General features: G+C 51.2%; 15 protein-coding genes and 1 non-coding gene across 16 annotated transcripts; 10 read left to right on the top strand and 6 right to left on the bottom strand.

The window, feature by feature from the left end:
• Nucleotides 1-37: 37 nt before the first annotated feature.
• MRET_0270 (chromatin assembly factor 1 subunit A) lies at nucleotides 38-2,152 on the top strand (the record flags this gene model as incomplete). Its single annotated transcript, XM_027626897.1, has 1 exon — nucleotides 38-2,152. The coding sequence occupies one exon, from the start codon at nucleotides 38-40 to the stop codon at nucleotides 2,150-2,152; it is 2,115 nt and encodes a 704-aa protein (XP_027482432.1).
• A 126-nt stretch (nucleotides 2,153-2,278) lies between these two features.
• Nucleotides 2,279-2,384, top strand: MRET_t0001. The gene has a single exon. It is a non-coding gene; the product is annotated as a tRNA-Leu (tRNA).
• Nucleotides 2,385-2,473: 89 nt separating this feature from the next.
• On the top strand, nucleotides 2,474-3,206 carry MRET_0271 (kinetochore protein Spc24; the record flags this gene model as incomplete). The annotated part of the gene is made up of 4 exons (XM_027626898.1): nucleotides 2,474-2,520; nucleotides 2,557-2,693; nucleotides 2,727-2,973; nucleotides 3,005-3,206. The coding sequence occupies 4 exons, from the start codon at nucleotides 2,474-2,476 to the stop codon at nucleotides 3,204-3,206; spliced, it is 633 nt and encodes a 210-aa protein (XP_027482433.1).
• A 136-nt stretch (nucleotides 3,207-3,342) lies between these two features.
• MRET_0272 (C-8 sterol isomerase) lies at nucleotides 3,343-4,082 on the top strand (the record flags this gene model as incomplete). Its single annotated transcript, XM_027626899.1, has 2 exons — nucleotides 3,343-4,039; nucleotides 4,072-4,082. 2 exons carry the CDS (start codon nucleotides 3,343-3,345, stop codon nucleotides 4,080-4,082), a joined length of 708 nt encoding a protein of 235 aa, XP_027482430.1.
• A 4-nt stretch (nucleotides 4,083-4,086) lies between these two features.
• MRET_0273 (MFS family protein) lies at nucleotides 4,087-5,586 on the bottom strand (the record flags this gene model as incomplete). The annotated part of the gene is made up of 1 exon (XM_027626900.1): nucleotides 4,087-5,586. The coding sequence occupies one exon, from the start codon at nucleotides 5,584-5,586 to the stop codon at nucleotides 4,087-4,089; it is 1,500 nt and encodes a 499-aa protein (XP_027482431.1).
• A 146-nt stretch (nucleotides 5,587-5,732) lies between these two features.
• MRET_0274 (E3 ubiquitin-protein ligase RAD18) lies at nucleotides 5,733-6,772 on the bottom strand (the record flags this gene model as incomplete). Its single annotated transcript, XM_027626901.1, has 3 exons — nucleotides 5,733-6,038; nucleotides 6,065-6,640; nucleotides 6,668-6,772. 3 exons carry the CDS (start codon nucleotides 6,770-6,772, stop codon nucleotides 5,733-5,735), a joined length of 987 nt encoding a protein of 328 aa, XP_027482436.1.
• A 108-nt stretch (nucleotides 6,773-6,880) lies between these two features.
• On the bottom strand, nucleotides 6,881-8,821 carry MRET_0275 (zinc finger protein, C2H2 type; the record flags this gene model as incomplete). The annotated part of the gene is made up of 1 exon (XM_027626902.1): nucleotides 6,881-8,821. The coding sequence occupies one exon, from the start codon at nucleotides 8,819-8,821 to the stop codon at nucleotides 6,881-6,883; it is 1,941 nt and encodes a 646-aa protein (XP_027482437.1).
• Nucleotides 8,822-9,130: 309 nt separating this feature from the next.
• On the top strand, nucleotides 9,131-9,985 carry MRET_0276 (RNA recognition motif domain protein; the record flags this gene model as incomplete). Its single annotated transcript, XM_027626903.1, has 1 exon — nucleotides 9,131-9,985. The coding sequence occupies one exon, from the start codon at nucleotides 9,131-9,133 to the stop codon at nucleotides 9,983-9,985; it is 855 nt and encodes a 284-aa protein (XP_027482434.1).
• An 81-nt stretch (nucleotides 9,986-10,066) lies between these two features.
• Nucleotides 10,067-12,811, bottom strand: MRET_0277 (protein JSN1; the record flags this gene model as incomplete). Its single annotated transcript, XM_027626904.1, has 1 exon — nucleotides 10,067-12,811. The coding sequence occupies one exon, from the start codon at nucleotides 12,809-12,811 to the stop codon at nucleotides 10,067-10,069; it is 2,745 nt and encodes a 914-aa protein (XP_027482435.1).
• A 593-nt stretch (nucleotides 12,812-13,404) lies between these two features.
• MRET_0278 (uncharacterized protein) lies at nucleotides 13,405-15,165 on the top strand (the record flags this gene model as incomplete). The annotated part of the gene is made up of 2 exons (XM_027626905.1): nucleotides 13,405-13,933; nucleotides 13,964-15,165. The coding sequence occupies 2 exons, from the start codon at nucleotides 13,405-13,407 to the stop codon at nucleotides 15,163-15,165; spliced, it is 1,731 nt and encodes a 576-aa protein (XP_027482438.1).
• Nucleotides 15,166-15,267: 102 nt separating this feature from the next.
• Nucleotides 15,268-17,555, bottom strand: MRET_0279 (M-phase inducer tyrosine phosphatase; the record flags this gene model as incomplete). Its single annotated transcript, XM_027626906.1, has 2 exons — nucleotides 15,268-16,827; nucleotides 16,857-17,555. 2 exons carry the CDS (start codon nucleotides 17,553-17,555, stop codon nucleotides 15,268-15,270), a joined length of 2,259 nt encoding a protein of 752 aa, XP_027482439.1.
• A 402-nt stretch (nucleotides 17,556-17,957) lies between these two features.
• On the top strand, nucleotides 17,958-21,413 carry MRET_0280 (DNA polymerase phi; the record flags this gene model as incomplete). Its single annotated transcript, XM_027626907.1, has 1 exon — nucleotides 17,958-21,413. One exon carries the CDS (start codon nucleotides 17,958-17,960, stop codon nucleotides 21,411-21,413), a length of 3,456 nt encoding a protein of 1,151 aa, XP_027483084.1.
• A 99-nt stretch (nucleotides 21,414-21,512) lies between these two features.
• MRET_0281 (mitochondrial import inner membrane translocase subunit TIM8) lies at nucleotides 21,513-21,833 on the top strand (the record flags this gene model as incomplete). The annotated part of the gene is made up of 3 exons (XM_027626908.1): nucleotides 21,513-21,703; nucleotides 21,736-21,760; nucleotides 21,795-21,833. 3 exons carry the CDS (start codon nucleotides 21,513-21,515, stop codon nucleotides 21,831-21,833), a joined length of 255 nt encoding a protein of 84 aa, XP_027483083.1.
• A 397-nt stretch (nucleotides 21,834-22,230) lies between these two features.
• Nucleotides 22,231-23,739, top strand: MRET_0282 (casein kinase I; the record flags this gene model as incomplete). The annotated part of the gene is made up of 2 exons (XM_027626909.1): nucleotides 22,231-22,584; nucleotides 22,612-23,739. The coding sequence occupies 2 exons, from the start codon at nucleotides 22,231-22,233 to the stop codon at nucleotides 23,737-23,739; spliced, it is 1,482 nt and encodes a 493-aa protein (XP_027483147.1).
• A 203-nt stretch (nucleotides 23,740-23,942) lies between these two features.
• Nucleotides 23,943-25,423, top strand: MRET_0283 (monooxygenase; the record flags this gene model as incomplete). The annotated part of the gene is made up of 2 exons (XM_027626910.1): nucleotides 23,943-24,224; nucleotides 24,251-25,423. The coding sequence occupies 2 exons, from the start codon at nucleotides 23,943-23,945 to the stop codon at nucleotides 25,421-25,423; spliced, it is 1,455 nt and encodes a 484-aa protein (XP_027483082.1).
• On the bottom strand, nucleotides 25,420-26,394 carry MRET_0284 (mitogen-activated protein kinase organizer 1; the record flags this gene model as incomplete). Its single annotated transcript, XM_027626911.1, has 1 exon — nucleotides 25,420-26,394. One exon carries the CDS (start codon nucleotides 26,392-26,394, stop codon nucleotides 25,420-25,422), a length of 975 nt encoding a protein of 324 aa, XP_027483088.1.
• Between the last annotated feature and the right edge of the window lie 23 nt (nucleotides 26,395-26,417).

Below are 26,417 nucleotides of genomic sequence, written 5' to 3' on the forward strand. Positions count from 1 at the left end.
CAAACAAGCGCGTCGCGTCGCACCCCTCTTTCTCTTTATGGCCACGAACGAGGCGACGCATTCGCCAAAACGCAAAGCAGAGGATGCGCCAGAGCATGCTCGAGCAAAACAGACCAAAAAGGCCCCATCTCTTGTGACATTAAAGAATACGCGTCTTTCTCTTCGGCAAAAGGCGGTCGGCTGGGACCGAACCATGCCTGTGTTACGAGCCGTACTGGCCTTTCAGTCGTTCTTCTCAGATAACCAAACGCATGTATTAATGGAGATTCCCACTGAGCACTTAGGTGTGATTGCCTCATTGGCACAAGAAAGCGACAAAAATGAGACAGAGTTGGCCAAGCGAATTCACGCCACGCTCCTTCCCGAGGGCAGTACAACCACCATACAGAATGGAGAAAATGTCGACGTGCTCAGTGTGACTACGATCCAAAAATGTCTAAATCATATTGCTGCTCGTGTAAATTATGGCATTGATCAGACGGGCGAAGAAACTGTCCCCGCCTCTCTGCAACTCTGGCGTTGGGAGGTCCATGACATGAGCCTCTTGCCAAAAGAAAACCTGGATAAGTTGGTTGCCCGTCGACAAGAGCGCGTACAAGCAAAGGAAGAAGCTCTGCAATTATTTGAAGCTCTGCCCCAAGAAAAGCAGCAGTCACTGTTGTCGCCAAAGAAGCCGCCGCGTACCAAGACACGGGCGGTGGAGCTTGATCCGCCTTCAGAAGATGCAGCACCGCCACCATCTTCTTCACCTGTACATGTGGATATGCCTGAAGAATCGCCGAAACCTACTCCCGTGCCCAGAGAAAAGTCAGAGCGCACCAAGCTTCGCGAGTCACGACGTGCGGAGCGTCAAGCACGCGAAGAAAGACAAGAAAAAGATAAGCAGGCTCAAGTACGTCTTTTCAATGCCTTTTTTCAGCAGCCTGTCGCCAAATCAGTCAGTAAGAAGGACGAAGAAAAGAACAAGACTGACTTTGAGCTGACATTTCCGCCTTGTGAATATAAGGACGTGGCCGAACCAAATCAATTTTATCATCCCGTGGATGACACGTTTCTTCAACAATTAGACGCGCGCAACGCATCACCACAGGTGCTACTTGCAGAATTTCAACAAGCTTTTCGCAAACGCTCGATTCGCCAAACGTCGAGTGGCATTCATCCACCTGTGTGTGTGCGAGACATTATGAAGACAGTGACAGAGTCAGATGTGCTGGGCGGAAATGCAGAGGAACAAGCCAAGCGAAGTCTTGAGAAACTCAATGATCGACGTTTAGTGCCTATAAAACTTCTGCAATTTCATTTGGAGCGCCGGCCTGGCTGGGTTGGCACAAATACGCGTTCGTCGAACTTTATAACACCACGGAGGCCTTTTGGACAGGACCCACTCTCGATTGACTATACCTTTGACAGTGACGCCGAATGGGAGGACGTCGATGAAGGCGAAAATGTGGATGATGCGATGGATGACCGAGAAGAAGAGGCGGAGAGTGTTGCCTCTTCAGAGGAAGACTCAGAATTGGACGACTGGCTCGAAGACGACTTGGAAGAAGAGGATGCAGCGCCTATGGAAGAAGATACGGTCTCTTCTTCACGCAGTGCACTCGTGCGTGAATCTCCTCTTTCGCACAAAACAAAGAAGAAGCTCAAATTGCTGGGACGTCGGTTCGACTCCAAGTTGGTGCCATATATAACGGGCCCACACTGGGAAACGACTTTGTCCGCAGCAAGTTATGAGAGCTTTGAGCCTTATCAGGTTCGTTTATTGAACGAAGCACATGTCGGTCTCAACCCATTCACATTCGTATCCACCACCATGACAATTGCGGATGATGACAAGTCTTCTGACACTATACCACAGGCTGCAACTACATCGCCAGAATCGTCAACATTACAGAACAGTGTGCCGCCACGCACAACCAAGTTCTTATTCCCTGATACCCATATGCCAGAACTTGTTTCTAAGATTCATGGCTCCACACGATCCAAACCGGCTCTCATTGAAGACTTATGGGAATACTTTGCCCCCAGCATAAAGGGTGTGAGTAAAGCAGCTATTGAATCGCGGTTGCAAGAATGCGCCATACGTGAGAGCAAGAAACCGGGAGCAAAATGGATCATTAAGGAAGATAGTAAGCATTATATGGCCCCATAACCTGCTTCATAGAGCAACAATCGCATCGACTATGCACACCAAAGACCAGGGGTGGATTGGACTTTTCTCAGCCTTGATTGTACACCGGTACATGTACGCATTCCAACCAAGTCTCCGATCAGTGTACGGCAAGATGGCCGAGTGGTCTAAGGCGCAACGTTAAGGTTACCTTAATTCACAAGCTTGTAGCTTCCGTTGTCTTCGGGCGTGGGTTCGAATCCCACTCTTGTCACACTTTTGCTCCACTTTCACGTGCAGGCCAAAGTGCAACCCCGCGTTGGCTCGACGCGCGCTTGACAACCTTTTTTTCTCTACATTGCAATGTCGGAGCACCATTCTGACGCCGCCATGACGGAATCAACGTTACCGTATGTATAGTTGCATGGCTCACTCACTGCTGGTAGTGAAATGATTAACGAGCTAAATGGCGTATTGGTACCTGATGAAGAGCTGGTCCGCATTCGCGAGTTCAAAACAATGTTGGAAGAAGTTCAGGAGCGTCGAGATGCAGAACGCTCCAAGTTTGAAGAAATCATTAAGCGTATGTTAGCATCTCATTCAACTGACGGAATAGAACTTGAAGCGTCTGTGTCGGAACTGCGCGAGAGTTCGACGCGTGCCTCTGCTGAATGGCGTTCCTTCGAGGAGCATGCCTCCATTATGAAAGGCATGGAGAATGAAAAGTTCGACTTGGCAAAGAAAATTAATGATCAAGAAGCTACTCTTTCGATGCTAGAGTCTGAGATTGAAGAGCTACGTCGAGAGAGTGAAGTCATGGAAAACTGGGACATCGAGGAGGAAGTCGGTATGGACCGAAATGTGTACGTATCCGTAAAATCTCACCCCAAACAGCCTTGCTCTGCAATTATTTCGCGGAATGGGATTTGTTCCACACCATGATAACGATGAAGCTTCTGCGCCCATCACATCACTCCTTGTGCGTTCAGCTAAGCGCAATGTCGCAGCATCATTTGATATTGATCATGAAGCGTTGCAAAATTCTGTACAAGCTCGGTATGATTTGGCTTCGCGACTATGGACTGCTGCAAACTAGGTAGCATCTTGACGAGGTCTGAATTGTATTATAGACAAATGTGGACAAATTTTGAGATGGCGTAATCACGCATATTCGACTGGTAAGACAGTTCCCTTGGGCATATTTGGACGCTTCGTCCACGAACGTATTGAGCATGCGCAAGACATCCTCGACCACTTCGTCGAGGGGTTCTTTTTACTGGCTTGCCATTCTCGCTGTATTTTTCGCTTTGTTTGGAGCTGTTATCAAGCTCCTAGACAATAGGTTGCGTCATTTCTATATATTTGATCAGGCCCAACTGCATGATATTTCGCGAGCCGCTATTGCGAGGCACGGTAACGCAACTGACCTCATTTTTGATGAGATCGTATCTAAACTAGGACAAGACCCAAAAATTGGTCCCACGCTGAACAAGAATTCTTTTCGGGACCACAACGAGTGGGTGTTTAACAACGCTGGTGGTGCCATGGGCTCGATGTACATCATTCATGCATCCATTACCGAATACCTGATCTTTTTCGGTACGCCCATTGGTACAGAGGGTCATACTGGCCGACATACAGCGGACGATTACTTCCATATTCTCCAGGGCGAGCAACTCGCGTTCCGTGCAGGAGATCTTACACCAGAGCGCTACCCCGCAGGCGCCATGCATCACTTAAAGCGCGGGCAGGTCAAGCAGTACGTGATGCCAGAATCCGGATGTTGGGCTCTTGAACTTGCCCAAGGCTGGATTCCACCGATGCTGCCCTTCGGCATGGCTGACTCAGTGTTCTCCACGCTTGATCTGCCAACGTTTTTGCGTACGTGTGTGATCACTGGTCGCGAGATGATAGCGAATCTTCTTCGTGGTATGTATAATACAGGTCTAACTATGGTACAGGGAAATTTTAAAGCATTATCCATATACAGCGTGTTTGCTCTTCTCACGGATTCGATGACCGTGAAACGCGATGTAGATTCCGATAGCGGTTAGTGGGATGGAAATACCACCAAACAAACTCATTGAACCTTGAAATGTCATTCCATGCACCATTTGTCTCGTAAACAGGGGAAAGGCACCCGCGATACTGCACCGAACGAACGAGTTGATGCATACCACTGCAGCCGCATTGTTTACATAGGTATCCGTTAAGTATGTCATCCATGAACTAAAAACGGACAACATGCCGAACGTGTAAAGGAGGACACCAATACATGGTCCGCTCCAATGAACGTGAAGAAATGGCGCTGTCCACCCAAAAATAAACAGACCGATGGGGACAAAAAAAATGGAAAATATACCCGAGCGAATGCGTAACTCAGGCGTATGTTGGTTTCGATCATACGCACGCTTGTATTCTGAATTTTGAATCCACAAGCCTACCATCATGGTAGATAAGGTAAAGCCCGTGATTACAGCAAAATAACAGTACGCCACTTGAACATTCGTGTAGCCGCGCACGTCGCCCCAAATAATCGGAAAGAATAGCAGCGAGCCATACAGCAAACCATACAACATAGACGTGTAAAATGTCACAACAATGACTAAAGGTTCTTCGAAAAGCAGGATCCATGGGACAGGCAGTGATTCCGCTATTTGGGAGACGACCATAGTCCACAATGCAAAGTCGGGTATCTTGTGTCTGATATGATGTAGCTCTCGATGGATCCATGAGTGGTGATGCTTTTTTTCATCATACACCTCTCGATCCCGTTCAATTTTGCGCTGTATGAGAACTGGGGCATATGTTTCTGGAACAGTGAATGTATATAGCACAAGGCACACAAAACAGGCGATCGGCGCTGAGCGTAAATTCCATTTCCATGTAGAGTCACGCACAACAACTGTTCCAAGAAGAGCAGCACAAGGGGGTCCAATGAAAGTAAAGTAGCGAAATAGGGTATTGTAGGGGGTTCTTTCACGCTCTGTTGTCATGTCAATAATGCTCCCTGCGACATTAGAAAACGTGGTGGCACCGACAGCACCACCAAAAAAACGACAGATGATCGAACCAGATACGTGCATGGTAAGGCACAAACCAAGATTGAAAAAAACCATACCGACCAACGACACCAGGAATACAGGTCGACGACCCACCACTTGGCTCATGGGACCCCATAACAATGACCCCACCGCTATGCCAAACATGTACATACCTGTACCCAAGTCTGCCACTTCTCTGCTCATTGGCACATCATGTAACATGGCCTTGATGCCAGGCGAATATATACCTGAAATGTAGGTGTTGACAAACACCATGAGCATAAATATGGTGTTCACATAGACCTTTCGTGGCACGGACCAGCGCTTGGGATCTTGGCCATCAGGTAAGTCGACAGCTGGTTTGAATGGAATATCTTGTTCCATAGACGTATGTGATGCTTCCTCATCTCCTACAGCTTCTTCGTTTGCCATAGAGGTGGTCGTTGCACTGCAAGTGCGCAAGCAGCGGAAATGTGTCGCCTTTGTCACAATTGAGCTCCACATTGCGCTCACCATGGATCTATCGCAGCACGAAGGATTTACGCGCGTCGGCACTAAATAGGATTATGAAAACTGTATTACTTTTCGCTGTTCTTGGCATGCTCGGATATATTGGATGGCAACGTTGATCGGGCCTGAGCTATCAAGTCCGTATAGGCATGCTGATTCGCTTTAAGCCATGCCTTTGCTTGCTTTTCTGTCGGCACATTTTTTGCCGTCATTTCACCGTGCGAACGCTCCCATTGCATAAGTTGCTTTCGAAGGGATGGTAAAGAGGCTCTGAGAGCGGGTGCCGCATCAAGATTTGCATTGTACAGGTTTACCCAATGTCGATGCCGCTCGACCATGCGGTCCTTGTTACCACTCGTCGGAAGCTGGAGTGCCTGAGTCAGTTATGATTTGTACGAACTTCAAGAAGTTTGCGCATATCACGCTCCGTTTTTAATTGGTACTGCGGGCGAGTGAGTCGCTTTTCGGGTGAGTGCGTTACAGGTGATGACGCACGAAGCCAATGGTCCATGGTGGGAGGTCCTGGGTCTTCTGTCCCGCACCCTCGATCTAAATGCGCATTTATTGCGATTGCATCGAATTCGCGTTGGCAGATAGGACATTGTACAATCGTACCTGCATCCAATGCACGATAGTCCTGGTCTTCATCAGGCGTTCCACGCACGCGCTTGCGAGATCTTGCCAAGATTTCATGAGGCTCACCATTCGCTTCAGCACCTTTCATTTCAGACCTCTTGGACTCGAGCTCCTGCATCTTTTGCCACTGTTTCATGAGAAAAGACCGAGTATGTCGCCAGTGGTTTGAAGCCGCTTCGAGAACAGGTTGGACTACAAGTTCAGAGTCATACGCCTTTTTCTGGCGACAATTTGGACAAAATGCTCCCGCGCCACCTGGCTGGTTGATGTGCATGCGTATACAAGAAGAGCAATATACATGCGCGCATTCACGAAAAGCCACAGGTGCACGAAAAATATCCTGGCAAGGTTAAAATAGCATACGTACAAAGCACAAGCCGCATCGAAGCGTCATATCCAAGTGACGCAGCTCCGACCAGCTGCCGGTCCAATCTGACGGGTCACTCACGTCCTGCAGCAGTGCTTCATCCATGCGGCAGTTAAACAGAAAAAGCAGTCGCGCCGCTCACGACAAGAGTGGAGGTTATGAACTTGTATTACACATTCGTTACAGCAGTCGTAGGAGAATCAAGTAGTACATCTAAGCATGGTGTCGTAGACGTTCATGACGAAGCATGGCGTCCTTTCGAGAAAAGCTTGCACCACAAATGCGGCATGTCCACTCAAGGTCAGAAAGGGCCTTCTCGACATCGACTTCCTTACCAAGGACAACACACTGGTCTACTTTGAGCACCCCCTCTTTCACGAGCTGTGCTTCTTCACGTACATGGAGCGTGATGCGGTGACGTGCAAGGTCGTACATGCGATGGAAAACGGTACCGCACATTTGGCGCGTCACGGGAGATACATACTCACAACGAATGACGGAGCCTGAAGCAGGAGGTGACGCATTCCGACGAGGCAATCCATGCGAAGTTGGCGAAGTGCTTAGTGAGTGGTGCGACCCCGAACCATGTGTCTTGTTATGACCAGAAATGGTGCGTGGAGGACGTCCGCGTCGCGGCACTGAACGCGAAACAGGCTGTGCAACATGATGCGTCTGCTCATAGTCCGAGTCGCCGTCTCCTTCGCCGTCCTGGCTAGAAGATTCAGAAGAGGGTGGACCCATGGTAGCAGACGAGGCTTCCATTTCTTCCTGTCGACGATTGCGACTAGATGAACGACGCGGTCGAATGGCAGGCTGCGCAGGTGACGATGGAGAAGGCTGTGCATCGGTGGTGGGGTCCACCACCTGTGCTGCGCGCCGAATGGAGGGACTCCTATTACCCGTCGCATCCTGTCCGCCTGCCTCACTCTCAGATATGCTCATAGATACGGCCGAGCTGCGCCTTGATTCGCTGTCAGTGCTCATATTTGTACTCATAGCACTGCCTTGGCTACTCGCGGGCATAAAGCCATAAGCACCCATAGCACCTGATCCATCACGATACATTGCTTGATGAGGGGTATATGAAGAAAATCTCGATGTTTGCGGTGTTTTGTGGACGCGCTCCGAGTCATCTTCTGACTCGCTCGAGGTCGACACCGTAGAAAAGACAGGACCGACAGAGGGCCACACTGACTCCGAATCACGAAAAGGTTGAGTCTGCATCGTTTCATCTGTCGGGACGCTGCCAAACATGGCTTGGCTCCATTGCTGGAGCAGCTGCTCATTTGGTACAGTGGTTCCAAGACTTGCGCCATTGACTAACGGCTTTTCATCCTCATCATCTTCCTCTTCTGTACTCGAGCCAGTTTCAATGCCGGATGATGCACCATAGGGAGCTTTCCAAAGACTGTCTTCGGTCGTAGGTGCTGCTGGGAACAAAGGAGCAGTATCGACCAAAGCAGGCGGCTCTTTGAGTTTCGCAGGCGGCGTCGTTGCCTCATTGTAGTCAAGATGTAAATCGCGTGGAGATACAGTAAGCTTGTCGTTGGGCTGAGCACGCTGCAGACCCATCGCCTCGTTCGTCGAACGCAACATGTCTGGATGCATGATCATAGATGGCACGGGCGCATTACCTCCGTGTGTGCTCCAGTACGAGCGCCAGAGCTGCATGTTGGAATGAGTGTCGTTTTCTGGAGATTTAAAAAGCAAAGAAGCTGTAGCTGCATTCATGTCATTATTTTGAGGCGGTTGCTGTGACATGGACGCAGTCGGTGATGCTTGGTTCTCCTGCGGCAAACGTGGAAATAAAGGTGCCATTTTTGGTGTTGTCCGCTGGTATGCATCTGTTGATCCATGAAGTGATAGAAGATCCAACGGTGTACCGAGTGTACCGCTAGAAGGCTGTTTCGGCGGTGTAGCATCAGGCGATACATTTTCCAAGGTCACTGGTGACACGCGCGACACATTTTCGGAGGAGCTTTGGGACTGGGTTGGATCATTAGGCGCATAAAATTGCGCCTCTTCAAATAAGGGCGATGTATCTGCCAGCTGCCCCCGATGCTGCTGGAATGAAGGCCTGCTGAATGGTGACGCAATAGGGTAGTTCACATCTCTTTCTTGGTCGTCATACAAGATGAAATCACCCGCTTGCATTGTGCGTTCAGCGACTCCTCAAGAAAACAAGCGGCTGGATGCAAATACCTTTTCTTGAGTGTATTTTCACGGCTACGACAGTCGTCTTGTATGCTCGTCTTTAGTATGCAATGACCGGCCTTGGCGAAATTGTTGAGCGTCATATCCTATGGCTAGTGCCCGTCGACGCTCCCATTTCGGCCGATCCGGCGCATCCAAATTTTTCTGCGCGTTGAGGCGTCCGTGCGCAGCGGTCCCAGCAGCGACGAGGCAGCGACACAAGGCATCTATGACCTTGCAACGTGGCAGTGTGGTCATGTTTTGGGCATCATGCCACCAAAGCAGAGCTCAAAGGTAGTCATTGAGCCGATTCCTTTAACAGCTACGACCGTCGATATTGTGCGTCTCTTACATCCACTGCAAGTAGAGAGCGTGTCTACCACAGTGCAGGGAGGAAAAGGCACGGCAACGGTTGTCATGTCCAGTACGGATGATGCCAGAAATGCATGCAGAATATCGAGTGGTGTGATTTTGGGACGGCCTGTGCGAATTCGAAGTATGGATGAAGGGGTTCGATCGACACTGCTGCAGCCCTCCTGGGCCACAGTAGCCAAAAGCGCTGGCCAAGAGGCAGATTATGAGCAGAATGGGTACCGTAACTTGTATGTACTCAATTTGCCACTTGACGTATCAGCCAATGAACTCAATGAGCTGTTCGGAAGGTATGGGCGCGTCGTACACAGCGTGATTCTGGCAATGCTCGACACTCAGGCGCGCCGGCGAGGCTTTATTGATATGGTTACACCTGAGAGTGCCCAAGCTGCGATGCATGCACTAAATGGCCATATCTGGCACGGCTACCCGATTGAAGTGTCATATGCACTCGTACAAAGAAGTGACGGCTCTCTGGATGATGATAAGATATTGGTATCCACACCCATGGTCCTTCTACAGGGTCTTTTGCCTGCAGCCACGATCGATGCAGACGACGTTCGCTTGCTTGTTGAACCACATGGTCGTATTATTGATATGGATTTTCCCGCAAATCTTGCTGGCAACTCCACGTTTTCTGTGTGTCTAACTATGGGCTCAGGTCAATATGCCTACAACGTGTGCAATGCTCTGAATGACACTGACGTAAACGGTCAGCATTTACAGGCGGATCGTATCAAGTTCTCACCATAGTTATATTTTTCGTGCACTATGTACCTTTTTCGTTAAAGGATGTACAAATGTGGTATACAAACATCATACCATTGCCCTTAATCATATTTGCGGCTGAAGGGAGGCAGCAACCGGGTACATCAAACCCGGTGGGGAACGCTGTAGCCCAACCAGTGGCAGCTGAGTGCCATGGAAAGTTAGGGAGCTCAATTCATCAGCCAGTCGTTGATAGGCTCGCACTTGCAAGAGGTCATTTGCTTGCAAGAGTTCAGACACAGCCTGTGTAAAGCTAGCTTTCGCCTCTGCATCGAGCGCGGGGCTCAGTAGAGCACGGCCTACCAGAAGAACACCGTGGACAGGATCAAGAAGTATTTCTTCGAGCACTTGGAAGCGAGGCACATCAAACAGCGCGTTAAGAAGCAGGCGAGCGGATTCCAAATCGTCCGCCTGCATCATGATGCGCAGCACGATGCCTGATGCCAGCTTGTGTGTACACAGCAGCGGCATGTACGGTATAAAGCGTGGGGCGATAAGCTGAGAGATACCTGACATGCCTGACGATTCAAAAAGCCATGTAAGCAAGAGTGTGCCATTGGGCGAAGTCGAGAGTGGGACACAGTGCAGAATGATCGCCAAAGCCACACGCTTAATGTGCTTCCGAGGCATGCCAGGGTGCTCCAGACACGTACGCATGCTGCGAGCACCAAAACGACCTTGAGCAATTTCCCAGCATCGATCCACCATGGCGTCCATAATAAAATCAGCCTTGGGAAAACCAAAGGGCAACACGCACTGCACAACATAATTCCCGAACTGATCCAGAAGCAACGACGGCACGTACGGCTGCATATGCGTGGTAATCAGGTCTTGCTGCTCCTCTGTTCGTACACAGACAATAATTTTTTGAGCCGCCCATGTTCCATTTTTGTGCGTACCGAGAGAAGCAAGATGTGGCGCGAGTCTTTCAAGCATCTCTGTCTTGACGGTCTCGGAACATTGTTCGAAGAAACGCTGAACGACCGTATTGCCGATGTAGTTGCGCGCGAGATCCACGATCACCGAGAGCTGCTCACGCGCGACGTTATCGACTTCTTCTTGGCTCAATTGATGCGCCTCAAGCGTCTTGCGCAATTCACGGTACTTTGCATGGTCCATACGTCGACTGGCACGACCGCCATCTGCAGGCATTGGTATATTTATTGCGTACGTATGCTCCACGGGTGAGTCCATCGTCTGCATTTCAGGATCTTCACCCTGTTGGAAGTGAAGTAACTTTAGCAGGGCTTGCTGCATCTCAGAATCGGGCGCAGGTGTAAGATCTGAAGGTAATGGTACACCCCCTTTGTCACTGCTAGGCACCATAGTTCCAGAACCACCAACACGCATAGTACGTGGTTGCCGAAGGGGCCATATTTTCTCCTCCGGCACGGAAAACACGCACAGCGGCCAGGTGCCACCAAAAGGCAAGCTGCCATTGAGCTGCAAAGCCATACGAGCCTCCTCCGCGCTGTCGTACGTAATTTGCGAGACATTAGCTTTCAAAGAAATATGTTCGATAGGTCCGGCGATACTGAAAAGATGCATCAAGTCAGCATGAGTTATGCCAGGCGGTACAGGTGATACCTCCACGACACGCGTGCTTATCGGCTCGCCCTCAATGGCGCTGTCGGGTAATGCACCAGAGTTTGCCAAAAATTGAGGCAATACCGTTTGATCACCGAGGCATTCCATCAAATAGGCACCAATAAATGTAGCACCCGCTTCAGCTGCCTGTTCTGCGTGCGAAGGCTCCTCGAATTGAATAAGCGCAGCGCCATGCTGAGGAAATAGTAATATATCTTTTATTAGACCATACGGCTCAAACAAACGAAGAAGCAGCCGGGTGGTTACTTGTGTACTTAACCGCGTTATACATAAGTAGCATTCTTCCGAGTCTTTGCGCGTTGAGCCGGAGAGCAAATGCATCGAATTGCTTCGAAGTCGCGTGGTATGCGCATCAGATGACAACAAACCGAATGCGCGCTGAAGCTCAGTTTCTGTTCGCTGCCGCCCGTCAGGTCCACTCATCGCTGCAACGGTACCAGACCTCGCACGACCATAGCCGGGAGCGCGGGAAATAAGCCGCGGCGCAGGGCCTAAAGCCGCGGCCATAGAAGGCGCAGTTGGAACAACTTGGGAGGGTCCTTGTGGGTGCAGGAAGCGATACGTACTTAATGGGATCGAGTCATTATATCTCATATTCATCATGGCAGCATCTGTTCGAGCGCGATCCCGAGGCAAGGGAAGGATGCGCGGCTCATCACTTAAGCCCAAATAGTCCAATGTCTTGGCTAACGAATTTTCCTGCGTCTGTCCGAGAGCATCTGTATCATCGGTTCCAGTGAAAAAAGGGAATCCATTATTATCGTTGAGTGACGGTATGCCGAGATGCTCTGTACCGCCGATTGGGGCCTGACTGCTCTGTTCCTTTAGACCAGCGATTGGCACACCCGGTGCGGTCGCATCAAAACTTGAAGGCAAGGTGCCCGCACGGGCGCGACCGCGAGGCTGACTCGTTCCTGCAGCTATTCCCGTATCGAACGTGGACAGGTTGGAACGTGAGTCGAATGAGGGGATCGTAGACAAAGAGCTCGTAGCTGCATGTCGTCCACGCGACATTGTCAGTATGGGCTGCATCTCACGTAAAGGCAAGTCTTGCATGCTAGGAAAGTCGAGTGTCGGCATGAAATCCTCATTGGATAAGGTCGCAGCAGCATTCGTACTCGGCGTGGAACGCCACATAGGGGCCGAAGACCAAGTTCCCGGAGATGCACTTCCAGAACTAGACGCAGTATCGTGCGCACTCATTCGGCAATGACTCTGTATCTGCGAGATACAAGTCGCTTACTGAGATGTGCGCGGTCGTGCAAGGGTCCTTTTTTCCAGATCGAAGCTGGATCGTTCGACCGACTAGGCGTATGCCAGGTTGTGGGCTTGGCTTACGTAGTACTCCTAAGTAGGCCCCTGCTGCTCTGTCATGGCTGTGACCAGCCAACCAGCGGTTTGTTGCACCAACGCCTGAGTCAGCGCGCGGCGGTGCCCGTCGGCCGAGTTAATGCGAGTGTGCAGGTTGGGCGGGCATCGGGGGCATTTGGCGGCATCGGGCGCCGTTAGTCCCGCTTTCGTAACATTCTGGGGCGTTCATCTTTCAATTTTTCTTCTGCACCACCAAACGAATTATTGCTCCCCTTGGCGTGTGAGTCGTCTGGATACGAGCTGTTGAGCAACTGTTTGTGTCCCCTTTGCGTGCTAGTCCATTGCACCATACTTGTGGCTAGCGTGTGTGGACCACGCCCTTCAGCGCGCCTATCTCTGACCTGGAGTCACGGTAGAGCCGGCGTTGGTGGCGTTGCATACATTTGCAACTCTCAAGACAGTTGCCACCACATTCTGCGCGCCTCATGAATAAAGAAGCTGAGCAAATGGAGAAAAATGCGCCTCGTCGTGCTGTTCGGTCGCGAAAGCTACCCAGCTCGTTGCGCTCGCCGTCTCCCACGCCCTTGTCTACACCACGACCCCCCTCTGACCCCACACAAAGAATTTCCGCACAACTGGAAACCACCAATAAACTTTCAAGCCCACCCATCAATCCTGAAGAAACCCATGCCACTGGCCCCGGTAAGCGGATACGCCGTCCCAACTCCATGTATAAGCCTCCTGAGGCTCTCACGGCTGATTCTAAGCGTGCCTCACCACCCAATACAGTACCTAAATGCAAATCTACACCCACTTCATCTTCACTGCGTCCAAAATCCAAAAGCCATTTTAAATCTGAAGAGAATTTAGATTCTCCCACGTCTGCTCGCATAACTCTTCGTTTCTTTTCTCGCAGCCCCCAGCCATCTACCAATGATTTGCAGATGCCCCCAACATTTACAAGACGTGGTGAACGTATAACGGAGCCCACTCGGCGTCGTCAGTCTAACAATGGTACGGCCACCGATGAAACTTACATGTCAGGCATCATGAGCCCGAAGCCCGTACGCACGGCTGCCGGGATTGGGCGAGTAGGCCCTGCTCCTGTCTCTGATGATGATGATGATGACGATGGTGATGACAATGAAGTGGATGAGCTCGCTAGGGATGCACTGCACGTCGAATTTGCTGAACGCGCATGGTCTGTATCCGTACAAGATGCACCCAAATCGGGCGCGCATGCGGTCGCTGCCTCCGCACCAGATGCCGAGTCAGATGGTGATGATGATAATGACTTTCACCGGACGATGCTACTGGATGCTGAGCTGGATATGCTGACTCGCGTCGATTCACCAAAAGGCAGTGAATACGACGGCCCTTTGACAGATGGCCACATGACTACGCCTGCGTCCCCGGGATCGAGAGATTCACCCTCATGGACGCGGAGCTGCTCTCCCACATCAGATGAAAACAAAGATACTGTGTTTGTGCATGCGCTCCCTGTTCCTCATTCGCGGTCATCTGAGTCAGGAGCCCATGCCGGCTCGATTACCCTATCGTTGCCTTATGAATTTGCGCCCGGCATGCACCATGACCCTTTACAACATGAAGCCGCATTGGCATCACCTATATTGGATGCGCATGGTGACACGCCACTCACACCTGTACACACCGTTACGGCTGCTGAGCTTGCAGAAAAATCTGACAAAGAAGACGACAAGAACATTTTGCCATCTCTCGTTACCCCGTCTCTTCCATCGGATTTATCGCGTGTTTCACCGACACTGATACCACGCTCACCCGATGCACTGATGGGCAGCATGATGACGGGTGTTGATGCCGCCGGAAGCGCAAGTACGAATGGTGATTTGGACAGCCTGCCAGCTGCACCCCTTCTCGAAGATGCATTTGAGTCATCTGACCAATCTCCTACGCCACGTGGGGATATCATACCCAGGTCTGAGATTTGGCTCGATACAAGTATGTCCATGAAGCTGCCGTTGCGTGATGACGCAGACATGGACCATCTTTTCAATGTGCCGGATAAGATTATGGCTTTGACTGATCTCGATCGTGCTTGGGGCTCGTCAGAGAATCTTGAACCGACTACGTGTCCCGTCAATGACCGTAAGAGATCTACACACAGCACACATGCACAATCGAAGCGGCGTCATTCTGGCAATGCATCGACATGCGCTACCTATCCGCGTAGCCACTCGACTCGTTTACGAAGCCGCGCTTTGTGACGTGCGCGCAGTCTTGTATTGTATTGTAGCGCCATAACGGGCGATATTGTCAAGGAATTAAACATACCAGCATTAGCATCATACATACATAAACGCAATATTCTACGGTGGTAACGTCACCGAGGGCGTGGTGTCTGCACGCCTCAACAACCGGTTGGCCATTGCAGCTCGCTGCTGAGGCTGTGGTAGGTCCATTAAAGCAGGCCGTCCTGACCGTGCCACAGCACATGGTGAATCTGTCGTGCTACCATCAAACGACGAATCGCATGATGAATAGCTTACATCACGCGCCAAATCAGGTGGCGCCAACGAGGATGCTTTTCCAAAGGCGGGTATATGGCCCATTCGATGCTGAGCTGCTGTCGTGCTGCCAATTTTGGTCTTCGCAGCAGTAGCCACTTCTGTCGATGAAAAACGTGGCGGCGAGCCTGTCACGGTCGGAAGTGGCAGCGAAGGCATAAGGCTCGGTGCACGGCGCATGCTCCCAATGGGCGCAGCTGCCGAGCCAGTCACCTGACCATCCCCATAAGCAAAGCTGCGATTGCGCGAAAACTGGCGTCGGAAACCAGATAACTCGGAGGAGCGCTTGCGCAAGTAGCGAGGATCATCCATGCCAACATAAGCCCTTGGCTCACACATCTCTGGACACGTCCGGAAAAATTCAGCATAGCCACCCTGAAGAATGTACATGTCGGGAAAATGGCATTTTGGATAGTCGTTGGAAAGTGAGCGGTCCGCTTGGCGTAGCGCCAATGCCAAGCAGGGGCCCCGTTTAAAACTGAACTCACAGTGGAAAATGAGAACAAATTTGCGCGTACTGCCTTGTTCATCAGGATGTCCGCTTTGTGTTCGGGGAGGAAGCGCGTGTTCTGCATGCAGACCAGAACCAGGCGTGAGGAAATGCTGCTGGATCTGCTCAATCGAGTTGAGGTTGATCGACCCTGCAATGTGTCCACCTTCGTGCTCATATGCAAAGCGGCAGTCGACAATCTGATAGCCAGAAACACGATCATCATAATGGCCTTTCATTAGATCACGAACAGTTTGGCAAGATACGCGCATAAGACCGTCACTCTTTACGGGGAAACAGGGCAAAACCTTATGCTCGAGCTCGTGATTACCAAATCCGGGCAGAATGTGGGACAGAGCTGTAGAGGGAACAGGAGGCACGTTTTCCTTCGATGTGAGAGCATCGTTGGTAGTTTTCGTGCGCCTGGGCCCAGAGAGTGAGCTCCGCCGCACAGATGACCGCACAGGCGATCCAGTCTGGACAGGCCCATCTTCACTGGGTTCATCGAGCATGATGGGATCTGCATTGAAACTTGTCGATGACAGTGGCGCCCGCACTTCTGGTAAAGGTAGCGTGGAAGTATGATATCGTTTGCCCCAGTTCTGGTCAGTAGAAGTAAGGCTCGGAGATGAAACAGGAGAAGGAACGGCACTAATCATACTGACATAAGGTGACTGGGGGTCATAGAAATAATTCGCCATAGGAGAAACAGATTTCGCTGGCTGCGTGGGCGCCAGAAATGAATCACTTGCAGTGCTGTCGTCCGCTGTCAGCCAGTCTGGGCGTGCCGTATCTGTGGGTGAAACAGAAGTGGGATCTTTTGCATCTGCTGTGTTCCAATCCAACTCTGTTTTTTCCCACCACAACAGTTCCTGATCCTGTTAGCATGCACTATACTTACACTTTGCGTCCGTGAGTGCAGCCGTGACTTATTTTGTACGGGAATTCGGCCCTTTTTTTCATCAAAAAACACGCAGCGTCCAGGGCCATCTGTCTCAAACGACGCATCTTGCAGCTGACTTGTAGATGCTAAACGCTTTTTCGGAGGCCGTCGGTAGTCCGGGCTATCCGGTGTTGACTGGTGCGACATCAGGTTCGAATGATGTCCAAGAGCAGGCATAGAATACCGCATCGTACCACTATCACGTCCCAAAAAAGAGACAGAAGAAGGCTGAATTGACCGAAAGGCGGCGGGAGTCTTGCCTGCAGGTGGCTCCATGATAACAGCTGGTGATGATATGTCCATTGCATGGGGTGAACTGTCAGGTATGCCGCGGTATGGTATAGAAGAAACGTGTGCAAAAGTGGGTGGTATAGATGTTGGCACTAGGAAGCCTTCATATGCTGTCGCAGCAAACGGATCATCCAAATGCACCCCTATAGCCGATTGTGTTGAGGCACGCTCCCGTCGCACAGAGCGATGAGGGCTGTCGAGTGACGAAATCGACATAGATGAGCCGAAAGAACGGTCGAGATCATTTATAATAAAACCATCACGCGACAGATTTGCAGGAGAGGAGGGGCGCACCGTAGGTACATTGTCACCCCAACCTGCGAGTGCAGGTATGTTTTTACTTGTGAACGGGAGCGATGATGACATTCTTTTCAAAAGAATGTATGCTGCCTGAGCGCGATTGCACAAGTCCCGCGCAAATTTATACGTTTGAAGGGGTGTATGAACAAAGGAAATGCTCACACAGGGAAAGTGCGACTCTCCCCGCGGCTTAAGTGAGTGAATGATACAAAGGTCTTTCTCACACCCAAAGGAAAACGCAACTAGCCCCGACAAGGAAACAACACTTGTCTCAGTATCTACGCGCGCGTACCAACCAATCGCACACAATCACCCAAACCAAACCGCGTATTCTTAGTCATCCATCATATTTGGATGTCGCATGGCCTAGCATAAGCGCGCTCGAGACAGCCAGCGGTCGGCACCTGCCTCCACGAGGCTGCAGAATTTTTTTTGCCGTAATCCATTGCTGATTTTCTCGTCGCTTGCATGTCGAATACGCTGGCGTTGTTCTGGAACCTCGCCGCGACAGATCGCGAGGCGCGTATAGATGCATCAAATGAGCTTGTCAATGCATTGCTGCAACAATCTTCAGACTTCGGAAATGTCGATGATACTACGCTGATGGAATCACCCCTGTCGGAGCAAGTGACTGACGATGAAGTGGCTGGCGCTGAACAACGCATCGACGATGCCAATACGCAAGACGTGAGCTATGCGATACGACGACTTGTGCGTGGTCTCGCAAGTCCGCGTGAGAATGCACGCATTGGATTCGCTGTGGCATTGAGTGGGTTATTGACACACTTAAAGACAGTATCTGCCAACGATGTTCTTGTGCTCATTCTCAAGTATAGCGTGGTTCATGGTAACATGAATGGTCAAGAAGTACGTGATCTACAATTTGCGCGTCTCTTCGGTATTTATGCTCTTGTGCGCTCGCGGCTCTTGTATCGTGCGTACCTAAGCACGTTTCAGCGCGCCTTTCATATTTTGATACATGTGGCCTCGTACAAGTCCTGGCTCAGTGAGCCATGCGGATGGGTCCTAACTGAGCTCGTTGAACCTTTAGCCCGCAATGAACCTGATCGCCCATCTTGGGCTGATGATGCCCTCGGATGGATCGCTGATCAACTAAGCTCACATCGTTCCCTTTCGCCTGAAACATTGGCGCTCGCCCTTCAACTTACGCACATGGATCCCACAATCAAGCTAGGCGAACGTATGATACCACCCTTCAAGACGCCTAATTTCCTCGCATCGGCCAACCTGCCTGTCCTTGCGTCTGTGCTCCGCGAAGCTGCACCTATGCATTGGCAGCCAGACACACCAGTTCCCAAGGCTGGCTCTTGGTCAACAAAGCTGCCATTTGTATGGGATAAGCTACTGAATTTGTATTTGAACGATAAAATCCCAGAGGGCGTAGCGCCATTTGCCGACTTCTTCCGTGTCGTCGTTGACGAGTCGCTCTTTGCTCCGCAAGCATCGCCAGAGCGCAAATCATGGGGGTTTCAGGTGCTTCACCGCACGCTTGCACATGCATCTGAAGATGTACTTCCCTTCTTATTCACACCTCATGTCATGCGCACATGGGTGAATCAGCTCTCTGTTCCTGACCGCTTGCTTCACAGCATGGCGCAAAAAACAGTCTCGCTTGTAGGAGAAGCGGTGAAGCGTAGTCCCACGGCGGGTATCGCCCTAGTGACACAACTTACGGGTGAGCATGGCCGCCAGAACTTTGATCGTGTAACACATACCAAAACCATCGAGTCAATTCTTTCGTCCCTTGATGAAGAAGGCTTACAGCGTTACTTGGCATATCTTCGAGTCATTATATATGCACCTACCTCTGCCGCCCCCGAGGACGCAAAAGGCATTGCAATGCAGCGCCAAAGCGCTTGCGATCAAATGCTGGGACTTGTCCGCAGCCATCTTGTGCAGTCTTCGAGCGGCTGGGTACGTGATGTGCTGATCTTTTTTGCTGGACATGGCTACTACGCTGTTAAGAACCCCGTAAAAGGACCATGGAGTGGTATTCTGCAGGTACCCACTGTGCCATTCACTGATGCTCTTCGGGAAGTATGCCGCTCTAGACTCCAGGCATGCCTTATTGAGCTAAGCGAGCCAGATGAGCGTGGCACACCATGGTCTTTGGCCGTGATGGATATGCTTGATACCATGGAGAAAGATCACAAACATTTTACCACGACGGCTAGGCCAATCGCGCAGGAAAGAATTCAGCACGCTAAGAGCATGCTACACCAGATGCGAAATGCATCCAAGAAAGAAAAGAATGAGACACGTAAGTTGCATTTACGTGCATTCGAAATTCTTCTTGCGTCCGTTATTTTGGTAACCTTTGAGGATGGCGATGATGCACCTGATATGGTTGATTCTGTTGTCGATGCAGCCAAGCTTCTATTTTTTGACGACAAGGCATCGCAGCGTGAAATGGATGGGATGGAACTACTTACCGATGCACTTATTGGTCTGCTAGAGATCTCGTCTGCCTTTTTGCGATCCATGACGATTCAGGTGTTTTCTGCTTTTAGCAGTTCTATGACCCGAGACAGCTTAAACCACCTTGTTGATCAGCTCGGTATGGGCGAAAACGAAGATGCAGAGGATGATGAGATAAAAGAAGACGAGGAAGACGACGGAGACGAGGAGGAAGAAGAAGAAGCTGATGATGATGATGATGATGACGAAGATGACGAAGATGACGAAGAAGAGGGAGATGAAGAAGACATGGACGACTCTGATGTGGATCCTGTTCTTCGCTCACGCGTTGAAGAAGCCTTCCGGTCTACCGGCATGATGGATGACGATGACGATGACGACGACGACCAAGATGCCGTTATGGATGACGACCAGATGGCTCAACTTGATGACAAGCTGGCCGAAATTTTCCAACAGCACACGTCGTCGAAGCGTAAAGAACGTGAATGGATCCAACGCGACACGGCCTTGTTTCACAACAAGATTCTTGATCTTCTAGACATATACGCCAAAGAACAAAGCGGCAATATTCTTGTTCTCCGTCTTGTCACGCCCCTTTTGGCACTGGCGCGCGGTTCTGGCGACACGAGTCAGCAAGTGGCCAATCGCGCGAGTCAGATTCTTCGGCAGCGTCTTTGCAAGTCGAAGGACCTACCGCACGGAGATCACTGGGACGTGGATGAAGTCGTCAGTGAGCTCAAAGATACACATGAGCTCTTGCGTACGTCCCAAGATGCCAAGCTCGCAGACTTGGCAGCTGCCGTGAGTCATTTGTATACCAAGGTACTTGTTCGTCATGGGCACGTCCATGCAACAGTAGATGTCTTCAAGACTACGCTTGATGATTTTTTGGAGCGCAAGTCGTCCCCCATCCGTCCGGCTTTTTTGATCGAAGCGATTCGGCGATACCCCGAACTAAGCTGGGGCTTGCGCCATGCGTTGCTGCAAGGCTGCCGCGTCTCCAAGGCGGCACGCGCCTTCCGACAAGTTCAAGTGTTCACCATGCTTCAAGTCTTGCTGCAACAGCAGCAGCATGAAGACATGCGCCAAGCGAACATGGAGGAGATCCTGTCTTTTATCGAGCATGTCCGTGCTGTGGTGCTGGAAACGGTCCAAGCAGCTGTTGCACAGGGTGATGATAATGCAGGGAGCCTGAATTCTCAACGTCTCAAAGATGTGTTGCGCTTTATTCTTCAGAGTGTGCGTATCACTCTGCGAATCACCGATGGTCAGATGTCTCAAGCGCATGCATGCTGGCCCCCGGCAGAACTGACCAACATGTTGGAACGCTTGCAACAGTCGGAGCGCTTCAAGAACTCGACATCACTGCACAGTATTTTGAAGGAGGCACACAGTTTGTTGTGTAAGGATAGCACGAACATCAAGAAGAAGCGCTCTGCCACAGAGTCTGCACCTGGCAAGCGAGCCAAGGCTCGCCATACGTAGCAGTGGAGACTTGGCCTAATGTGAGGAGTCACGTGTCATACTTGGAGACCCTGCGTAGCGTCTGCGTGCCGTAAGCAGGTGGTGGTCTTCGTAGCCGTCATGAGCCAGAACCTGTCGGAGGCCGACCAGAAGGAGTTGAGCACGTTTCTTGACTCGGAACAATCTAAAGCACGCATGCAGTCGACTGTGCATGCCTTCACGGAGCGCTGCTGGGACCAATGCATCACTTCGTCCATTGGCTCGCACTTTGGTCGTGGTGAGGAGGCTTGCCTGAGCAATTGTGTGGAACGGTACGTTCACACGAATAACTAACTTGACATAGCTTCCTGGATACTTCTTTGTTCATCGTATGTCTCTCCGCATCATGGCTAACGTTGGCAGGTCAAGAAGCTCGAGAGCCAGCGCGACCTTGCTGCATAAGCGGGTGTATGTGCCTTTCTACTGAAAATATCTTTCTACATAGATGCCTTGCAATTTTCTACGTAGGCAGCATGTATACCTGTGCTCGTACGAGAACGTGCTGCCGCACGTTGCATCCTGAGGGAAATACGGTGCGTACGTCGTCGCACAGCACCGCCGATATCGGCCGGAGAAGGCTCGAGTGTGTGGTACATCTGAAAATAAAATCTGTAAGCCTTTGCCAAAGGCACGGGGGACGCTGCCCAAAAGCCCTAGGCCGCCGTCTTTTCCATCAGCAAGAACGCATCGCCCGAATCCTGCGACGCTCCCATATCCTGATAAGGTCGGTCGCAAGACATTGAAAGAAGGTCTTTAGTGCTTTCCGCATCTTTCCAGGGTCATTCAACAAAGTGCCAATATGGCATCGCACTCGAATGCCTCGAATGTGGTGGGTGGTCACTATCGCGTCGGCAAGAAAATTGGGGAAGGCTCTTTTGGTGTGATTTTTGAGGGCACTGATCTACTTACGCATCAACGAGTTGCTATCAAGTTCGAGCCGCGCAAAAGCGATGCCCCACAGCTCCGTGATGAATACAGGACCTACAAAGTCCTGAGTGGTATCCAAGGTGTGCCGCAAGTATATTTCTTCGGTCAGGAAGGCCTTCACAATGTGTTGGTGATCGACCTTCTAGGTCCCTCACTAGAAGACCTGTTTGACCTGTGTGGACGACGTTTCTCTGTCAAGACTGTCGTCATGGTGGCCAAGCAAATGGTACGTACCCAACGCTGACTGTTTCAGATCACTCGTGTACAATCTATTCATGAACGCAACTTGATCTATCGTGACATTAAGCCAGACAACTTTTTAGTAGGACGTGGTCCTGGAAAATCAGCGAATATCGTGAATGTCGTCGATTTCGGCATGGCGAAGCAGTATCGCGATCCACGTACAAAGCAGCATATTCCATACCGAGAACGCAAGAGTCTGAGTGGTACTGCGCGGTACATGAGTATCAACACCCATCTTGGGCGCGAGCAGTCTCGCCGCGATGACCTTGAGGCTTTGGGCCATGTCTTTTTGTATTTCCTTCGCGGAAGCTTGCCGTGGCAGGGCCTCAAAGCCGCCACGAACAAGCAAAAATATGAAAAGATCGGTGAGAAGAAGCAGAGCACCACGATTAAAGAGCTGTGTGACGGATTCCCCGAAGAGTTTGGTATCTATCTCAACTATGTCCGCAAGCTTGGGTTTGAGGAGACGCCCGATTATGACTTTTTGCGCGAGCTCTTCTCCAAAGTGCTGCGTGACTTGGGCGAAGTGGACGATGGCGTTTACGACTGGCTTTTGGTGAATCACGTCAAAGGTACCGAGGGCGACGCTTCTCGCCAAGGCCAGACGGGACGTGCTGCGCACGATGCCACGCCGCCTGTGGACTCCGCCGGTGCCGGCGCCATCACGGGTGCCTCCGGTGCTGGGGCTGGTGCACCCACCGCTCAAGGCGCACGCAACAGGCAGCGTGTAGGAGAAATGGGAACGCGCTTGAGCACCGCCGAAATTCGGACGGAGCAGGGCTTTGCGCCAATTCGCGAGGCAACGCAGAGCGGTGGTGCTTTGCATGGCATGGGTGCATCGCGGTCTCAAAATGTCACTTCAGCTTCTGCTGCTGCTGTTCGTGGGTCTCCAGCTACCGGACAGGTAGAAGAACGTCCACGCCCGTCGGCTCGGCGCCAGAACACGCGTGTATCTACTATGGCGTCGCCCATGTCAACTGGCATGGGCGCTGGTGCAGGCTCACCCAGTCCCTTTGATGCCAACCCTACTCAGATCCCCGCGCGTGGTGCACCGAATGTCCCCCAAGGTCCTAAAGCTCCTGAACGTCGGACATTTGGTCAGCGCCTTGTCGATTTTTTCCTGTGTCGCTGTGATTAGATGCACTCGTACAAGGGTGTTGATTGCTATTCGCGTTTGTGTACATTCGTTAGTAGAGGAACATGTGGAGATTTTTTTTTTTTTTTGGCTGAGGAGGCTCAGGATTGCGTGCGAGTGGCTCATTCGAGCCTTTCCGCTATGGCATCTGATTGCGTGCGAAATTGCTACTTTGCGGCTTTCTCTTTCACTATACGACATTACTGATGCATCGCTTCGCCATTATAGGGGCGGGAGCAGCGGGTCTTGCGGCCGTGCAACAGCTTCGGGCTGTTGCCGGTGAGCTGCCCATCGAAATCTCGGTGTTCGAACGTCGTGCCTGTGTGGGTGGTTTATGGAACTATGAGCCACAACCAGGGCCATGCCATATACATCAGCCCATTCCAGCAAAGCTTTGCGAAGTCGGTTACGCTACTTCCAGCGAGGATCCGCAAAAGGTCATAGCACCTAGTGCGATGTACGAAGGCCTGCGCACCAACGTTCCATCGGTATGTACTACATGTACTCACTTCAGCCTGTCATGGCATTCCGTGGTGTACCTTTTCCACCCAATACTCACATGTTCCCATCACGCGCTCATGTACATAATTACCTCCAGCACTTTGCAAGCTCGCAAAGCATGCTTGACGTGATTCGCTTCCGTACTGAAGTGGTCCATGCGAGGCGTGTCCAGAACGGATGGCATGTCACATCTCGCTCTCTTGACGAGCAATCAGAGTCTAATGATGTGTTTGATGCTATTTTGGTCGCGAATGGCAATTGCGCCACGCCACATATCCCGTCGGTACCGGGTCTTGATCATTTCCGTGGCCGACAGATGCACAGTGCATGGTACAGATATCCTGACACGCTGAATGCGCGCCGCATTCTCATTGTTGGCAGCAACTCTTCCGGGTCAGATATTGCGCGTGAACTCTGTGGCGGAGCGGTCCGACAGTGGCGCACCTCCGAAGAATGGCAACGGACGAGCGAGAACGTCACAGTATATCAATCTTATCATGACTTAGCCAAGCCTCCTAAAAGCGATTATGACCCGCGAGATCCAGCCAGTCCAGCTTGGTGCCGACGCATCCATGTTGTGGGTCCTATTCAGCACATCGACGAGCAAGGGGCTTTGGTTTTCTCGGATGGCGCGCGTCTAGAGGACATTGACTTGATTATCTGGGCCACTGGCTTTTTGCATAATGTATCCTTTTTTCAAGCGAATGACGAGCCTTTTTGCCAGGCGCCTCTGATCGTGCATAATCAGCAGACAAGCACGGCTGCAACCATCGCTTCTGCTGATACTCTGCACCACCTGGACGACTGGATGATGTTTTACAAGCCTGATCCGAGCTTGTGCTTCATTGGCCTTCCAAAACATGTCGTGCCTTTTCCATTGGTTCAGCTGCAATCCCGTGTTGCTGCTCATGTTCTTTTAGGCAAGATACCGCCGCTTCCACGCGTGCGTGCCCAGCTACCCATCAGCGATCCAGAGAGGTGGATTATTGACGAGTACAACGAGGCACCTGGACCTGAAGCGTGGGGCAACTTTATCCTGGGACGTGAAGCAGAATTTGTTTATACTGACACCCTTTTGAGTCTGCTTCCACGATCCCAGCCACCAGAGTGGCAGCCCTTTCCTCGTTGGCGACGCGAGCTTCGCAGGAAAGGGATCGAAAAGCGACGCGAGCTTCTCGGGTATTAACGCGACCAAATGTGCACCGTACCACAAGAAGATGCCGTGACGACTTGTGGGTCTTGCGCATCTGGTCCTGCCTCTGTCCATAGCATCGTGACCGGCACATTGGGTGCTCGTCGATGCCGTGCACTTCCACGGAAGTCAGGACGAGCATCCCACTTTTTTCGGCCACTGAGAATATCCCAAGCAAATAGATGTCCCGTCTCATCACCACTGATCACCAAAGCTTCATCGAGCGTCATATCGGAGTGACAACGGAAGGATGTTTGGGTATGTCCTCGGAAGCATTGAAGCTGCGTTCCATCCGCCAAATCCATGAGACGATGCGTAGAGGCAAGCTGAGAAACCAGCATTGTGACACCGTCTTTGCCAGGTGTCAGTGACGTTATAGGCTCATCGAGAGTATCAGAGCGTAATTCGCCCATACGCACGTCATATGTCCGAAGTACACCGTCCACTGATCCCGTATGAACACTGCCTGGTGTCAGCGCCAGGGTCAAAATGGCATCGTGGGCTTCCCGTGCCTCAAAAATAGGGCGCCATGCATTCGAGGCACGCAAGTCAAAAGCTCGCAGTACCTTATCACTCCCAGCAGCGTACAATAAGCTTCCTTCTTCCCGTGCGCCACCGAATTTCACGTCATGGATCCGACCCGTATGCGAGTGAAAGCGACGGAACACTTGACCTGTCGCTACATCCCATAGCATAATAGCGCGGTCTGGTCCAGCACTTGCAAAACGTAGACTGTCCGGGGCAATGTCCAGGCATAGAACTTCATAGGAGTGTGCGCTGTACCGCTGGATGCAGGCAGAGCGTCCTTTCGTGTCTAGCTCATCGCTCACACCGGTCCTCGCATTCCACAGATGAATCTGCTGGTCACTACCACCCGTCAGTAGATATCTGCCACCTGCATTGAATCTCGCAACATGCGCAGCTCCCGCATGAGCTTGGATGCAATGTGTCACGGAAAATGCCATACCCTCTGGAATGGTAGGCGCGT

This window comes from Malassezia restricta, chromosome I, assembly GCF_003290485.1.
Source record: "Malassezia restricta chromosome I, complete sequence".
NCBI classification, from domain to species: Eukaryota; Fungi; Basidiomycota; class Malasseziomycetes; order Malasseziales; family Malasseziaceae; genus Malassezia; species Malassezia restricta.